General features: G+C 54.6%; 6 protein-coding genes across 7 annotated transcripts; all 6 read left to right on the forward strand.

Annotated features, from left to right (window-relative positions):
- Window positions 1-567: 567 nt before the first annotated feature.
- Window positions 568-3,514, forward strand: ABB37_03100 (hypothetical protein; the record flags this gene model as incomplete). The annotated part of the gene is made up of 1 exon (XM_015800326.1): window positions 568-3,514. The coding sequence occupies exon 1, from the start codon at window positions 1,106-1,108 to the stop codon at window positions 3,512-3,514; it is 2,409 nt and encodes an 802-aa protein (XP_015661928.1). The 5' UTR covers window positions 568-1,105.
- Window positions 3,515-5,792: 2,278 nt separating this feature from the next.
- ABB37_03101 (putative DNA ligase I) lies at window positions 5,793-8,444 on the forward strand (the record flags this gene model as incomplete). The annotated part of the gene is made up of 1 exon (XM_015800327.1): window positions 5,793-8,444. Exon 1 carries the CDS (start codon window positions 6,144-6,146, stop codon window positions 8,442-8,444), a length of 2,301 nt encoding a protein of 766 aa, XP_015661929.1. The 5' UTR covers window positions 5,793-6,143.
- A 524-nt stretch (window positions 8,445-8,968) lies between these two features.
- On the forward strand, window positions 8,969-9,584 carry ABB37_03102 (putative mitochondrial hypothetical protein; the record flags this gene model as incomplete). Its single annotated transcript, XM_015800328.1, has 1 exon — window positions 8,969-9,584. The coding sequence occupies exon 1, from the start codon at window positions 9,111-9,113 to the stop codon at window positions 9,582-9,584; it is 474 nt and encodes a 157-aa protein (XP_015661930.1). The 5' UTR covers window positions 8,969-9,110.
- Window positions 9,585-9,918: 334 nt separating this feature from the next.
- Window positions 9,919-11,734, forward strand: ABB37_03103 (hypothetical protein; the record flags this gene model as incomplete). Of its 2 annotated transcripts, none has more annotated exons than XM_015800329.1 (1): window positions 9,919-11,734. In XM_015800329.1, the coding sequence occupies exon 1, from the start codon at window positions 10,529-10,531 to the stop codon at window positions 11,732-11,734; it is 1,206 nt and encodes a 401-aa protein (XP_015661931.1). In that variant the 5' UTR covers window positions 9,919-10,528. The 2 variants fall into 2 exon arrangements, with proteins under 2 accessions (XP_015661931.1, XP_015661932.1); XM_015800330.1 differs by having other exon boundaries at window positions 10,320-11,734.
- A 442-nt stretch (window positions 11,735-12,176) lies between these two features.
- On the forward strand, window positions 12,177-12,738 carry ABB37_03104 (putative Zinc-binding protein (Yippee); the record flags this gene model as incomplete). The annotated part of the gene is made up of 1 exon (XM_015800331.1): window positions 12,177-12,738. The coding sequence occupies exon 1, from the start codon at window positions 12,316-12,318 to the stop codon at window positions 12,736-12,738; it is 423 nt and encodes a 140-aa protein (XP_015661933.1). The 5' UTR covers window positions 12,177-12,315.
- A 700-nt stretch (window positions 12,739-13,438) lies between these two features.
- On the forward strand, window positions 13,439-14,599 carry ABB37_03105 (putative mitochondrial casein kinase 1; the record flags this gene model as incomplete). The annotated part of the gene is made up of 1 exon (XM_015800332.1): window positions 13,439-14,599. The coding sequence occupies one exon, from the start codon at window positions 13,439-13,441 to the stop codon at window positions 14,597-14,599; it is 1,161 nt and encodes a 386-aa protein (XP_015661934.1).
- Between the last annotated feature and the right edge of the window lie 1,934 nt (window positions 14,600-16,533).

The raw sequence follows: 16,533 nt of genomic DNA on the forward strand, positions 1-16,533 counted from the left end.
TTCTTTTCCTTCTAAAAAGGCGAATGCGAAACCTCCAACGGAAACGACGTGCTCTCCACCGGGCCAAAAACGAAAAGAACGCGGAAATCCAAACATTTGAGTGGCACTGTTTAGCCGCCATGCTGCTCTTGGTGATTGCTTCTCCCTCTTGCTTTTTCCTGCGTGTGCTCTTGTCAGGGGTGCGGAAGCGGTCTATTCCAACATCTGCCCCATAAAAAGAAAATAAGAAGAACAACAGTAATAGTGCGTAGCGGCATAGCAGACTCCCAAAAAGGAGAAAGAAGAGATCATACCCCGTCGGTTCACTTGCCTTCTCTCTCTTTGCAGCGTTTGATTCAAAAGCAGTAGCGAAGAGGTCATTCACGGGCTCCATTGCTCGTTGATCCTTTCGTCAGGAGAAGAGAACGTCGTTAAAAGGAGACAAAAGGAGATGATTTCTGATTTTGCTGTAACAAACAGCTTTTTTCTCTTCTTCTCTTCTGTCTCCTTATATCTTCAGGGTCAATGTTCCTAGAAGAATCTCTATCTTGTTCTCTCTCCCTCAACGTCTCTTGTCCCTTTGCTCGCAGCCGCATCTCGGTTTTTTTTTCTTTCCATTTTTCTTTTCATTATTCTTGAGCCGAGAAATCGGGTGTTTTGTCTTCTAAAAGGCCTCATCAGCGTTCTTTCTCTATCTCTGCCGCTCCTCCCTTTTCTGAGTTTCCTGCCCGCCCACGTTATCGTGTTCACAAGCTTCTGCGTTGCCCCCGCTTTCCGCCTCGCATACACCCAGCGCCGCGTATTTCTTTATTGTAGCAACGGACGTGACGAAGGTGTGTTTGTGTGTATGTGCAGGCGCGGCTATCCGGCTGAGGGGAACATACACATATATCATTAGATTACCAGTTCTTCTTTTACACAGTCCTCGTTAAATACGATCACCTCGTGTTGCCCGAGGCTGCTGGTTGGAGGGCGCGCGTCTTCTTTTCGTTTTAAGTTAGCTTGTTGACACGGCCTTGTGTCGCACTTATTATTCTTGTGTTGGTGTTCCTTCCTTCTTTCTCTCTTGGGCGCCCCCTCCACTCGCCCCCATTCGCACTTTCCCTTTCTCACCCCTCGCTGCAGCATGTACCCTCACACGAAGCAGGTCACCCCCACCCTCCAGAGCTTTGTTGCGGAGAACAAGGTGGAGGAAAAGGGGCTGAAGCTGAGCGACCTACGCCGACTGCCGAACTCCAACAACGTGTGTCTCGTCTTCGACGGCAGCCGTGTCCTCGAGGACGTCATTCAGGACGTGCACGCCACATGCCCCCTCACCATCTTCACCGCCTCCACCCCGTCCTCGGCCTACACCGTCATCAGTGAGTACACCGAGAATGTGGCGAAGATGGCGGAGTTCTTTGAGAGCCAGGAGGTAGACTTCAAGCCAATGTTCGTCTTCAACGGCTGCGGCTTTCACCCGGCGGAGGACATAGACACGACCTCGCCCCAGCCCCCGACGGAGCTCGCCGCGTACGCGGCCTACGACAAGACGAAAACGGTCCGCAACGTGCCGTTGGAGGTGCAGAAAAAGTTCGCCAATCGCTTTGTAATTGAGGAGGATGTGGAGGGCTTAATTGTTAGGAAGATGTGCGAGTCGGTCAAGGAGACCCTGCGCGCACCGTATTTAGCCTGGAGCCAGATCTCCGCCTTCTTCGCCCCGTCGAACACGGTCGCCTCAGAGGTCTTCGGCTCATTGGAGCTGCTCGCCTTCCCCGGCGTGGACCGCGTCATCACGAACATCGACGTCGACCGCGGCACCTTCGACTGCGTGTCCAAGGCGGTCTTGATGGCTGCACTGCGCCGCCGCTACGACCCCGATTTCCTCGAGGACGACTTCGCCGCCATCGCGCTCTACGACACGAAGAATCGCCTCTTCCGCGTGAAGAACCGCCACGACAACTTCGACCTGCTCTGCCGCCTTCCGCGCGACCCAACTCGCGTTGACGTCTTCTTCAAGCAGCCCCGCGTGGCGGAAGAGCAGAAGTCGCTCTTCCGCCGCAACCTGGCCGCGCTGGAGGCGCCGGTGCTGACCGCGGACGCGCAGGTGCTGCCGCTGGCCCAGCTCTACAACTCACCCAGCCACGGCGAGATCCGCGCGATCTTTGGCAGCCCGATGCCCGTCGTCTTTTACTACTTCCTCATGAGTGGGCCGCTGTTGCCGCTACCTTTTTCGATTCACAGTCAGGAGGTGCTCATGGACGACTGGCCGCTCATCGACACCTCGGCCTACCGCCGCGCCGCGGAGTCGATCCTGCCGCTGCGGGTGCAGGTCGCCTTCCAGCTCTTCCAGATTGCGGACAAGTCGTGCGACTTCTACTGGATTCGCCAGTATGTCGTGTTCAAGAAGGCCCAGATGACCGACCTGCCGCTGCGGGTGTGCAAGCTGAGCAACCCGCCGAAAATCGAGCTCGCCTACTGGAACTTCGATGAGGAAAGGCTGTTGGATGCGACACAGGACGCGGAGAGCGTGTACTTCACCGACGTGGTGCCGTATTGCGGGTGCGCGGTGGGCGAGGAGGTGCAGTACAAGTCGGCGCGTGCCACCCTCGCCGCTGTCTACCTGCGGTCCCTCGACTTCCTCGGCTACTTCACGCACGCCACGGAGGGGATGGAGTCCAGCGGGCCGTCGGTCTACTGCAAGGCGCTGGAGCGGTTCGACTGCCCGACGCTGAGCGAGTACGGCGTACTGCTGATTGAGCTGCTGCGGACCGGCACCCTGAATGACGACCCGCTCGTCGTGGTGCTGAACAACGTGGACAACAAGATGCCGATGGGCGTGCGCTTTGCGTCGCGACTGGTATCGATCATCCCGACCAACGTGAGTGGGCCGTGGACGGGCCCATTCGACCCGGAGATGGCGGCGTTTGGCGTTATCTCGCGCCTCTTTAGCCGCACCCTGCGCATCCTCCACGAGGTGGTGGCCACGCTCATCTTCGCCAAGCGCGCGACGACGGTGCCGTGGGCGGAGTTTAACAGCGTCATTCAGCAGATTCCCTTCACCTTCCCCGCGGAGTTCTCCGCTGGTTTCCTGATGACGTATGTGCTGTGCAACCCGCACTGCACCATGGAGGAGCTGTGCGTCACGTTCCCGGAGATGTACGCGCTGGAGACGGACCTGCAGACGCTCTTTTGGTTCTTCACGATGGGCTTTGAAGCGATCCGCGTGCTCAACTACGAGGAGCCGCTCTTACCCGATATGCTGCAGGTCGTCAACGCGTCTCGCCTGCTGGTAGGTCAGGCCTGCGAGCGTCTCTGCCCGAGCGTCTTCGCCGAGCACTTCCCGATGGAGGACATCGCGCTGCTGGAGGAGTTGGACATGCCGCAGGCGGAGGTGGCGATGCCGCCGTCTCAAATGCCGATGCCGATGGACATGGGCAACATACGCGGAGGGCCGATGCCGCCCAACATGAACATGAACATGAACATGAATATGAACATGCACCCCGGCATAAACCAAAACATGATGCAATACCAGTCCAATCGTATGTACTAGAGCACACTTGCCGACGAGACATGGGATGAGCTGGACACCCTCGAAACGAATGAGCTCCGTACAGCTTTCATTTTTAACTATTTGTGCGTAATCTAAGTAGCCGCATGAAACCTATTTCTGTAGAGAGTAAGAGGAGGCGGAGGAAGTCTCGTTCCTTTTGGTGCTCCGACTTTTTTTTGTTGTTAAGTGTTATATATATCTCTATCTTTGGCGTTTGTATTGTGTTATTGCTGGACGGGTGGTGGTGGACCAGCACATAGAGTCGTTTAACAGCAGTCCAAGGCGAGAACTGGTTTTCTCTTTTTCCTTCTCTGCTGCTTCACTCCCCTCCCCCTTCGTTACTGACGAACAAGACCGGGCGTGAGAGGTGAAGGTATATCGAAGGAATAAGAAGACGCACGACGGTACCGACCACCGAAGAATTTCCGAGTAATGGGCTCACATTTTTTTTTTCCTTCGTTATTATTATTGCATGAAATAAATATATCATTGATCTCTCCATTATCATGCACTCTGGAAAGACGAGGTCTGTACTTATATTTCGAGTGATGCGCAAACCTGGCTCTGTTTCCGTTCCCTCCCTTATTTTGGTTATTAATTAATTCTCTCTTTTGTTGTCCGACTGTTTCGTTTTCGTTTTCTTTTGTTTTTGAATTGTCTTGTGCTGTTGTTCTGAACAAAAAAAGAGCCTGTCTCTTCTCTTCTCCACATAGATGAATCTTCTTTGGAATAGATTCGCGTTGTGCGGTTATATGGGCTTGCGGCTCAGTCCACGACGGCTTGACGAGCATCTCGATGTGCTCTAGATGGGGGGCCGACACCTACCCCAGGCATACGGCGTTGTGCCCTGAGGCGGGCGGAATGGAAGCGGTTTGTTTTGCTGTTACTTCTCTTCTCTTTTTGTTTTGGGTGTGTTTCTTATACATTTCTATCTTCTGGCGCTGTGTACGCTGTTCGGTACTGTTCTCTCTCCTTTTCTGGCCTTTCCCAACCCTTGTCTTTTCGCTGATCCCGGTGGCCCTTTTGCGCTTCTTCTTTGCTCACTCTGCACTCTATTTTTTTATTTATATTATTTCTCGTCTATGGACGATTCCGTGCTTTGTTGCTTCGATGGATCAATTTCGTTTTCCATGCCTTTCTGTTTTTGATTTTTGTTCCGCTGATTCTGCCTTTCCTTTCCTCCATTCCTCTGTGTGGCCCTCATGTTTCGATTGAGGCCTCTCCCTCAAAAGGACCAGGTGAGGGTAAAGAGCAGCCACGCGTTTTACACAGGACAGTCACATACGCATACGTAGACGCTCGTGCGCAACGAACCTTCGCAGCCATGAAGAAGTAATCTAAAGCTTCTCTTCACAACGCATTTTTCTTCTCCTTTGAAATGAACCCTTTTTGTCTTTACTGTCGTTGTTTCGATCATAATTTCTTTGTTGTCCCTTGTGATCACTTTTCTTTCCTCCTTTTTCCGTTGTATGCGTGCTTGAGACGCCGGTGGGTGTCTCGTGCCTATTTGACTGTAGGCTGTCGTGGGGTTGAGATGAGCGCAACGGCGTTGCAAAACAGCTAAAAAAGACCCCGACGTGCTTCCTGTGCTGGTCCGTGAACACTGACAAAAAACCCCATAAGCGCGTCTGAATTTTCTGCGGTACCCCCACAAAGCTGTTTCGCCATTCGAGAGGTTTCTTTCTACTGGGACTCTCATTCTGTTTCCCCTGTTGTTGTCGATTCACGTGGTGCGCTCGTTTGTGAACGTTTGTTTTATTTCTAGTTTCGTTATTAATATACCAGAAAAGGAAAATGTTGGCTCCAGGACAGAGCTTTACTTGCTGCGGCGGTGCCGCGACGGTGGAGCAGCGAAACACGCTGGACGAGTGCGAGTGGGAGAGGGGTTGGGGAAGTCGTCGTCTGATGCCAGGCGTGAGACCTTCTTCGCGCAAAGGTACTTTTGCACTTTGTTGTGCTGTATCGCAGCCTTTTGTCGCACTCGTGTCAGTCAAAGCAAGCAGCGGCGCTGTTTACGTGCTGCTCTGTTATTTTTGTATTGATGCCCGCGTCGAGAAGAAAATGGTCTTCCTTTTTTCTCCCTTCTTTGGCCTCGTAGGCAGCGCGGCTGCAGAGGGAGAAGTGCCGCGTTACGCGATGAGCAAGCGCAACGGCGTTTTGCTTTCAACCCCCTCCAAAAACAACTCCCTCGCTTTTTTCACTTCTCGATTCCTTTGGCCCATGACGGTTACAACGCACGTTCAAACCAACTCACTCTTCTCCCTTGTGCTTTCATGGCAGAATTCGTGGCATCTTTGGTTTCCTGAGTGCGCACCGTGACGCCTCTCACCCTCATTAAAGAAGTGATTTCAACCACTACATAGAAGTCAGGCACCACAAACTGCACCAGCAGCCCTCACTCCATCGGTACATACACACATACATCCACACGGAGAGGCAGCGACAGAACGGTGTTTTATGCCCACTTGCGTTTCGTGCGCTTCTCTCCCTTTTTTTATGTTTGTCTTCGCATGCGCACTCTCGCACACCCGCGCACACGTTCGTTGACCACAAACCTCACTGCAGTTTGCAAGAAGGAAAAGAAGAAAGAACAACTGTATTCGATCCGCTTCATGCGAGCGTTGTCTCGATGCACCAAACCACGTTCGAGAGCTTCTTCGCTCCAAAGAAGCGCGCTGCCCCGGCGAGCCCTTCTACGGCCGTTGTGGAGACGACGTCCGCATCTGCTGATGTGCCAGAGGAAGATAGGAAGCGGGTACGTGTAGAGGCGGAGGACAGAAAAGTGACGGATGGGGCAGAGACGACCGCCTCCAACCCCACCTGCACGTGGAATGAGCCTACTAACGCGTACTACGCGCATCACATCGCGGAGTACAAGTCGCTGGCCGCCGATGTGGCCGACCCATCTGCTACGTCCATGGCGAGGTTATTCCTGGAGAGCACGTTCGATCCAGTGAAGTCCTTTGAAGTTGTGTGGCGCGCCCCGCCAACAGCAGCTGCCGCGGCGAGCACCGCCGCACCGCTCAAGTCGGAGCCAGTCCCCTTCTCTGCCGTGGTGGACGTGTTGGCCGACATCAGCGCGACGGGGTCCCGCCTGGAGTGCGTGCGCCACCTCACTTTTTTGCTCCTCGCAGTGATGGAGCGCTGTCCGGAGGACTTGGTGCCGGTGATGTACCTCGTCATCAACAAGCAAGCGCCCCAGCACGAAGGCGTGGAGCTGGGGATTGGCGATGCCGTGCTGGTCAAGGTGGTCGCCGAGTGCTGTGGAATGACGGAGGCGCGTGTGAAGGAGGAGTACCGGAAAACCGGTGATTTGGCCGAGATTGCCCAGAACCACAAGCAGCAGCAGAGAACGCTGATGCAGCCGAGACCCCTCTCGGCACGGCACGTCTTCAACACCTACAGGGAGATTGCGATGATGAGCGGCAAAGACGTGATGCGGCGTCGCTCCGACCTGATCAAGCGACTGCTGCGTGACGCGCAAGGACCGGAGACGAACCTCATCGTGCGCGGGTTGCAGCAGAAGATGCGCATCGGACTGGCTGAGCCGTCCGCACTCGCGGCGATTGGCTACGCCTTCGCTTTGCACTTTCTGGGCAGCAAACAGATGCACCGCATGAGTGAAGGGGAGCTGCAGTCCATGCTGAACACCGGCGCGACCAACCTCGCCCGCATCTTCTACGAGGTGCCGAGCCTGGACGTGGTGCTGCGTGCCGTGCTTGATTACGGCTTCATGGTTTTGGTGCCCGGCAGCACCGTGTCGAAGCAGCACACGCGTGCCTTGTCGATTCGCCCTGGCCTGCCGGTGAAGCCGCAGCTGGCCCACCCCACCAGTGGCATCACCGTCATTCTGGACCGCCTGAATGGCAAGCGATTTACGTCCGAGTACAAGTACGACGGCGAGCGTGCGCAGATCCACTACGAAGAAGGCAAAGGCTTCCAGATCTTTTCGCGCAACTCGGAGACGCACACGGGGAAGTATCCGGATGTGATAGCGATGCTCCCCAAGACGTTTGACGCGGACAAGGTGCACTCCTTCATCGTTGACTCCGAGGTCGTGGCAGTGCACCCGGAGACCGGCGGGCTGCAGGCGTTTCAGGTTTTGCAGCACCGCGGCCGCAAGAACATCGCCGAGGAGGACGTCCGCATCCCCGTGTGCGTCTTCGCCTTCGACATTTTGTACTTCAACGGTGCACCGCAGCTGGAGAAGACGCTGCAGGAGCGGCGGCAGGTGCTGTGGGGTGCCCTCCACCCGCTCCCGTCCGCCTTCGCTTTTGCGACGCACTTGGACAGCGACAACGTCGAGGACATGCAAAAGTTTCTAGACAAGTCCATCGCGGACGGCTGCGAGGGCTTGATGGTGAAGACGCTGGAGGAGGAGGCGACCTACACCCCAGCGAAGCGCTCGCACTACTGGCTGAAGCTGAAGAAGGACTACATGGACGGCGTCACCGACACGCTCGACCTCGTGCCCATCGCCGCCTTCTACGGAAAAGGGAAACGCACCGGCGTCTTTGGCGGCTTTCTGCTCGCCTGCTACGACCCCGAGTCGGACGAATACCAGAGCATCTGCAAGATTGGGACCGGCTTCCAGGACGAGGAGCTGGAGCGGCTGACGCAGGCGCTGAAGCCTTTCATCGTGCATGAGAAGCCGCGGTACTACCGTGCGGGGGACGAGGGCCCCGATGTGTGGCTCACCGAGGCACAGGTGTGGGATGTGAAGGCGGCCGACCTGTCGGTGTCGCCGGTCCACTTCGCCGCTATTGGGCTGGTGGACCCCACGAAAGGCATCGCGCTGCGCTTCCCGCGGTACATTCGCGAGCGGGACGACAAGAAGCCCGCTGACGCAACCAACGCGCAGCAGGTGGCGGAGATGTACAAGGCGCAGTCGTTGGCCCTCCAGCACGAGGAAGACGAGGACGCTGAGTAGCGGTAAACGCAGGCGCATCGCTAAGAAGACCAGTGTCGCTCCTCCTTTTTTTTTTCTTCTAACCCGAAGACGGCGCTCTCCTTGTCGTGCCATTACTTGTGTGTGTCCGTTCTGCTGCGTTGCGGTACCACCGTTTTCTCTTCGCCCGAGTGTCGAAATGGGAGACGACAAGCGTTCATGCAGTCAAAAGGAGGCAGAAGCGGTCTTGGAATCAAGTCGGCTCGCTACGCAAGGCAGCCGGTGTTGTTGGATCGAGGGGCGAGTCGCAACGTCCTTCGGCGACGCAGACGTGCAAAAGAGAACGGAAATCCTTTTTTTTTGCCAAGTCGTTGGAGATTCTTGATGTTTGCTGTGTCAAGGTATAAATCGCACTCTGGCGATCTCGTAGCAGTGGGACAACAAGCGCTATCTTTGGCAGGAGTGACTGAATCAGCACTTCTTTCTCCATACTTTCTCCCTCTCCTCTCTTCTTCCTTCGCCTTCGCGGATTCGATGCATCACGCCCTCTTTGCTTGGCGCTTGCAAGGTCGCGACGGGAACACCGTGGCGTAACACCGCGCAGTGATCGGCGCCCAGCGATTTCGGTGTGTTACAAAATACGTACCGCGTGAGTGAAATACATTTTGTTTCCACGAGCCCCCACGACTCTTGTTTTCACTCCAGTAAATGGGGGCGTTGCTCTCGTCGCTGCTCTTCCCACGGAAGCGGTGTCGTGACAACGGCGGTGGCGGTGGTGAAGATATCGCCACCGTGTCCCGTGAGCCACGCAGCCCACGTGCGTGCGGCGGCGGTGCACCCGCCAATATGGTAGATCCTTCTCCGTCTCTGCTGGCCAAACATCTCTGCCGGCTGCGTTATCGCTGCACGAGCTCGGAGAAGGTGGGCTCGTTGGTGTGCCGTCACGTGGCGGAGGATGCAACGACTCGACAAACGTACGGCTGCCACGCCCACCTCTACGAGACGGTCACCGCCGAGGAGAGCCACGGCGTGGCCCTCGCGTGGTGCGTCGACGAGGCGGATCCGATTTCAGCGCTCTCGCTGCTCTCTTTGTGCCGCGTTGCGAACAGCTGTCGGAAGACGACGCTGTTGACTTCGCCGCTTGGAGACGCGCTTATCTTAACCTACACTGCTACCTTATAACGGTGAATTCAAAAACCACAGCAACAAACGACGGTACATTGTTACTCGATCTCATTTGAGACTTCAGAGAAAAGGAACACGGTATGCAAACTTCTCTGTTCTGTTTCACTCCTGGCTTTGTTTGGTGTTCCTAGCTCGAATGCTTTCCTTTTTTAGATTTCCCGCTGGAAGACGACACTCTCCCGAGTGATGTTTCGGAACTCAAGTGTGAGTGCACTGCAACGGATCAGCGTTCACACTCTTTTACTGAGTTTCATCAAGTCTCTTGCTATGTATCGCCGTTACGCTCTCTCTTCCTTCAACGAGTTCTTTTGCTTCTTGTTGTGCTTGTGGCAGCCAACTCTTCCATTATCTGCTCTTGCACTTCTTGTCGCATTTGCGGTATCAAAGAGGCGCAAAAACCAAAGAAAATATACCTGCAGCTCACACTGTTGCGCTTCTGTCTACTCAGAACGTTTCTACGTGTGCTTCGGTACCCTCGGCCTCTCCCACACGTACACATCTGACTAGCGAGTTCACAGAAGCACGTTTTCACCCTGCAGTGCTTGCGACGACAAAGTATCCTTCAGTTCGAACAACTTCTGTGCCTCTTCACTTGTGCAGACGCTGTCTAGTTGAGAAATTAAGTGAAAGTAAGCTATACGCTGAAGTTGGCGTCGTCTTCTTAATATCTCCCCCTTTTTTTCTTGCATCATTACATCCACACCTTTTATTCTTGTTCCATTCTTTCCGATTAGCTTTTCTCCTCCAGCAAGGGTCTCGCAGGGCCGCAAACGGTGGCGTTGGTTTGTTTCCATTGTGCTTTCATAAGAGGTCTCGCACAGGCGTAGCCGGGTAGCTGGCCGCATTCCGTAGCGTTCACCGTTGCCCCTTAATTTCGCCACGCACGAGACGACAAAGAAGGAAGCACCCACAAAATCGCATCAGAACAAGGCGACCTCAAAATGACCCCCCTCGATGCACTGGAGAAGGAGGTGGCAGACCTGAAAAACATCCGCGTCTTCAATGAAGCTGTTCGCAAAGGTGCTGAACATGTTTTAGCGACTCTGCCGTCGCCGGACAAAGAGAAGGACCCCAACACGAAGGTGCGAATTCTTTTACTGCGCAGCCGTGCGGCGCTCCTCCTGCCGCGCGTGTCGCGTGACGCGGAAAAAGATTTAAATGCGGCACTAAAGCTGCAGCAGGGCTCAGCGGACACGTGGGTGGAGCTGAGCGAATGTTTGCTGCGCCGCAACGCTTTCAAGGAAGCGTGCGATGCCCTCGACAGCGCCCTCCGCATTGACCCGAATCACACGGAGGCGCTCTGCAAGTACAGCCAAATTCAACGCAACCGCTGCGGCGAGAGCGGGGTGACGCCGGAGCAGCGCAGGATGTACCTCGACGATGCCGTCGCGAAGGGCCGCGCCGCGGTTGCCTCAAACATCGACGATGCCGATGCCTGGAACACCTTGGCGCTGTCGCTGCTGTCGAAGACCACCTTAGAAGGCATGACGTTTGAGGGCGCCCGCAAGGCCCTGTCTGCTATGTCGCAGGCGGAGAAGAAGGCCCCAGAGGACCCCGATGTGCCCTACAACAAGGCGGTGCTGGAGAGCTTGCTTGGTCACTTCGGCACGTCCGCCATGGACTACTGGAAGGCGCATGAGCTGGACAAAGACCGCCTGCGAGGCTCGCGCCGTCTCTGCGAGGAGAACACGAAGGTGCTGCTGCGTGCGCTGAATCGCATGAAGGCAGTGAACGGCATCGGCAAGCGCGAGTTCAAGAAGCTGTGCACACGGGTGGAGCAGGCGCACAAGCGATACCCGGAGAACGCGTCGACCAAGGTGGTGGGTGTGGTGGACATCATCACGGAGCCGACGATGCAACCTGTCACCTTGCTGGTGTCGGATGAGCAGGGCAAGTTTGGTTTAGTGCTGATGCACGAGGTGCGCCCCACCACCTTCAAGATCGGTGATGTGATCGCCTACGCTGCCTCGACGCTGGTAGAGACGGTTACACATCGCGTCACGGCGGGGCCGGCAGTTGATGAGGGGCCCGTTGAACTCGCTATTGAACACGCGTACCCCAATGCGAAGGTGTTGCTCTTGAACGGCCAGCCGTTGCCGAGCTCTGCGCACGTGCCTCTCCAGATGGCCTCGCGTCTCTTTGCGTAGAGGTTTTCAATAATTGGCATCGCCTGTACCTGTTTGGAATAATTCGGTGCTGTGATTTGACTGATGTATGGTGATGATCCGTTTGTTGAGGTTTTTCTTCTCTTTTTTTTTTTGCAGTGAAGCGTTCAGCTTGTGCGTGAGAGCAAAAGGAGCTTGTTGATAGCACAGGCCAATGCGCCAAGCGAAAGGAAGCAAGAACGATGAAGTATAACTGTGTCCATCATCGGTAAAGACTCTACGCTGGCTTTGTGTCGTTTGTTCGCTTCACGTGCGTTTCTGTCCTGCGCTGCGATGCGTATTTGCCGATTCTTCGCCCATCCCGTGTGATTGACGCGCCGGGGCAACTAATACAGCCACCTTCCTCTCTGCGGTTGGTTTGCCAACTGTTCTACCTTTTTCTCTTTAACCCTTTGCTTCCTTCTGCATGCGCCATCCGCCGGCCAGCATTTTCAGCTGTGCTGTACCCCTCACCCCCCCCCCTCAAAACACCTTCACGTTTCCATCACACAAAAAGGAATTCAGTGCGTAAGATCACGTAGGTGCGTGCTGCGTCTCTGTGCCGACTGATTCACCTGGCCGATATGGTGAAGAGAGTACGCACGCGCTTGGCGGCCGCAGAGGGTGACGAAGGCAGCTTTGGCTGCGGCTTCTGCGGCGCCCACCTGTGCGTTGCGGACGACGTCGTGTCCGACAACTTTCGGGGTCGCCACGGCAAGGCGTTTCTTGTTTCTCGGTGCGAGAACTCGTACTACGGTCACCAGGAAGAGAAACAGCTCATGACGGGGCTGCATCGTGTGCGGGATGTCTTCTGCTCCAACTGTGATCAGTACGTCGGATGGGGATACGACTTCGCTGTGGATGAGCGCGAGATGTATAAGATGCAGCGGTTTGTGCTGGAGCGCCAGCTGATACGCGTCATCACGCACGACCCTCTCTGCGGCGGCCTGGGACGCAAGATTCCAGAGACGGCCGTCACCAATTCGGTGCCAATCGGACACTACTAGCCGTGTGCGTTGAGGTCAGCAAATCGTGTTCCCGGACTTTTTTTCCTCCTCTTTCATATACCGTCACCTTTTTTTTTCTCTTTCGTTGAGCCAACAAACACGCTGAACACGCCACGTGGCGAATTCGTTGGCGCCGCCAAAACGCGTCTCCCGTCACGTTTCTTCTTCCCCTTCTGCTTTGCCCTCTTGTTAAAACTTCGAGTGTTTCCTCTGCGTCTCTTTCCTTCAACATGTACCACGTCACTGCACCGTTTGCAAAAGGAAAAATAAAGGCGCTACGCTGTTGTTTGGGAAGGTGAAAATGAATGCTGACATTAGACTGGTGGGGTCGCGAGTCTCATTGTAGCGACTGAAGAGAACAACGCGCCGCTTCCGTTCCTTTTATGATGACACGGACGAGCACAAAACAGTCGTCAACGATTTCGCCTGTTGAGCAGTGACACAATTCTGGGCTCGCAAATAATGTCCACGCGGACAGCTTTCCCCGTAATTCGCCTTCATTTTTTTTCTCTCTGTTTCTTTTTGTTATTGCCCGTTCAGCAGTTCAGTTCATCACGCCTCAGGTGCTGCTCAACGTGTTGTGTTATCGTAGCTCAAAAGAATCGAAGCATCGCGTTCCTTCATCGCTCTTCAACTCGTGCTTCCGGTCGGCATCTCGTTTCCTGTGTGCTTCCTTTTGCTCTTCCCTTCGTTTCTCACGATGCCATCTGCATCGCTGAAAGAGAACACCGAAGTGGACGCTATCAATGCGAAGCGTGCGCAGGAGATTTTGATTGGGGGCCGTTTCCGCATTCAGGAACGCCTCGGCGGTGGCGCCTTTGGCGAAGTATTTAAAGGCATCGACGTCAACAGCGGCCGCCCGGTGGCGATGAAGATGGAGCTGACGAAAGACGGTCACCGCTCTCACCTGAACCTGGAGCACAAGATTTACAGGAAATTCAACGAGTGCCCCGTGACGGTGGGTATTCCGCAGTCTTTCTACTGCGGGCGGGCGGGCGACTACACGATCATGGTGATGGAGTTGTTGGGCCCCTGCCTGGAGGACCTGTTCGCGCTCTGCCATCGCAAGTTTACCCCCAAGACGGTGTGCATGATTGGCATTCAAATAATTCAGCGTCTGCAGTACCTGCACAGCGTTGGCTACCTGCACCGCGACATCAAGCCAGAGAACTTTGTGATGGGCGTCGGCAACAACTCCCACGTGGTGTATGTCATCGATGTGGGTCTGTCCAAGGCGTGGCGTGACGCCTCCGGCAAGCACATCAGCTACGCTGAGAACAAGTCGCTGACCGGGACGGCGCGTTACGTCAGCATCAACACCCACCAGGGCATCCAGCAGTCCCGCCGCGATGACCTCGAGTCGGTGTCGTACCTTCTCTCCTACTTCGTGCGGGGCAACCTGCCGTGGCAGGGCCTGAAGTCGGCCAAGAAGGACGTCCGGTTTGAGCGCATTCGGGATTTAAAGATCGCCACCTCCCCGCATAAGCTGTGCGACGGCTACCCGCGGCAGCTGGGCGATTTTGTCGCCTACACGCGCGGACTCGAGTTTGAGGCGGAGCCGGATTACGGCTACTGCGTCGACCTCCTCTCGCAGGCGATCAAGGACATGGGCGAGGAGTACGACTACTGCTACCAATGGATTGTGTGCAGCGAGGACGACAATGCCTCTGACGCGCGCGTCTCCATGCGCAGCGCGCACCCCTCCGGCGCCCAGTCTGCCGTCGCCGTTGGTGGTTCCAGTTTTATGGTGTCCTCCGTATTTGTGGGCGACAGCGTTGCGGGTGAGTTGGAGAAGTCGCAGATGAACAACAACTTCATCGAGGAGATGCAGGACGTCTACGGCCTCAACGACTACTTCTAAAGCGAAGGTGGGGAGCGGACCGGTGCAGTCTCTGCTATTTCCTTTCACCGTTTGGCGAAGAGGAGAGGCAATGGCACACGATGTATTGCCTGAACTTGCATTTCTCGATGTGTGTGTGTGTATATGTAGGGCCTGGTACGAGAAAAGTAATTTGTATGTGCACCCGTGGCCGCCGCCACCTGTAGTATAGCTTCGGTCTCTCCATCATTCAACTGCTTGTGATTTGTCGCGACGTCTTCTTCGACCCGCCCGTCCCTTTTCTCACTTGCTTTTCTCGGAGTTTCTCTGCTACCGTCGCCGAGACCTCGTTTTGCCATGAATTTGTCATCTTTCGTTGTGTCCATGTCGGTCGCCTTCTTCTTTCTTTTGCTGTGTTTTCAAACCGGCAGAGTGTCGATGGTGGACTGTTCATGCGCCCATTCATTAGGGAGATAGAAAGCGGGCAGACGCAGCCTTGTGCGTGCATCCGTTGAAGAGTGTGTGGGTGTGTGGGGTGCGTATGCTTTCCTGTGGCTATTGTGCCGTCATCACCGTTGCCGTTTGACATCGCAAACACGAACGAGGCGCCGTGAAGCAACCTTTTCTCTCTTCATTTCTGTACCTTTGTTTTGGACTATGGAAATCCATCAGTAATCACAATCAGTCAAAGGTGTGCTTTGCTCTCTTGTACGAGTGCAGGACGATGTTTATTACTTTTCTTCATCTGGTATTGTTTTATTTAGTTATGTTTACACTTGTGTGATTTTGTTATGTTGCCTCTTCTCGTTTGACGACCTCCAAGAGGATATATATGTGCAAGCCTTTTCCCTTTTCGTGTCTTTTGTTGTATTGTTCCTCGTTTCTTCTGCTACGACCCGCAGTATTTGAGATGTCTCTTCTGTTGTTGTGACTGCTGTTCCCCTCATTGGGTAGCTGGTCGTCTCTTTACCATTCAACGGGTTTTTGTTCCTTTCCTATCTCTTCCTGTTGCCATGTATTGTCAATCATCTATTTCTTTTGCACACACCTGCGTTACACGTGAAGGGAAAAGTGTTGGGGGTCCACAAACGGCGTGTGTGGTTTGTTTCGTTTGCCGTTGCTCGCTCTTCGATAAATACGTACAAGTATGTTGTCTTTTTTATTTGAATCATTGCTCAGGGACCACGTAACATCTCTCGCGCTTTCGTAGCCGAGTGTGTGCCTTTTCAGATGTTCACGTGCCGAACTGGCCACCTGCGCGCGTGACGGTTGGGTGTGCTGAGCAAAAACAACAACAACTTGTTTCTCTTCTTCCTCCCTTTGCGCTGCTCCTCTCTCTCCTACTTGATAAGGTGTGTGTGCGTGCGTGTGTGGCTTTATGCGATAACTCCATGTATACATCGCTCCCTCCGTAGAGCCTGGAAAGTGAACTCTGCTGTGCTGAGTGCCTGTGCTGTTTTCTTTTGCGGCGCTTCGCTTTGTTTGCACTCTTTATCGCTCTCTCTCTCTCCTTCTCCATGTGCCGTTGATAGAGTGGTTGCTGTGTTGTCCCGTTTTTTATTCGGCGTCGGTTTGAGCCCTCAAGTGATGTTTGTCGTCTTCGCTTACTTCGGTTTTTGGTTTTTCTTTCCTTTTCTATGCATTGGTTGATGATGTCGTATTGCACGAGCTGAGCGCCAGCTGTGCTATTCCCAGAGCGCTTCCCAGAAGATAAGGAGAAAAGTACGAGCGAACAACAGCAGAAAAGGAGAACAGCCGCGGCTTTCTGTGACGAAAACAAGACATGGTGGCGGTGTCGGGCGCTGTCGAGGAAACAGATGGGGCCTCCAAAAACCTTGTTTCCCTTCGCCTTGGCTCTCCGTGCTGTACGCACTATCGTTGCCAGCTGCTTTCTTTTGCTCAACGCTTTCCCGCTGCATTCTTCTCTCCTTCTGCTTCTCTTGTCCTCCCACTACGAACGTCGCAACACGGACACG

The sequence above is a fragment of the Leptomonas pyrrhocoris genome (genome assembly GCF_001293395.1).
Source record: "Leptomonas pyrrhocoris isolate H10 chromosome Unknown, whole genome shotgun sequence".
Classification (NCBI taxonomy): domain Eukaryota; phylum Euglenozoa; class Kinetoplastea; order Trypanosomatida; family Trypanosomatidae; genus Leptomonas; species Leptomonas pyrrhocoris.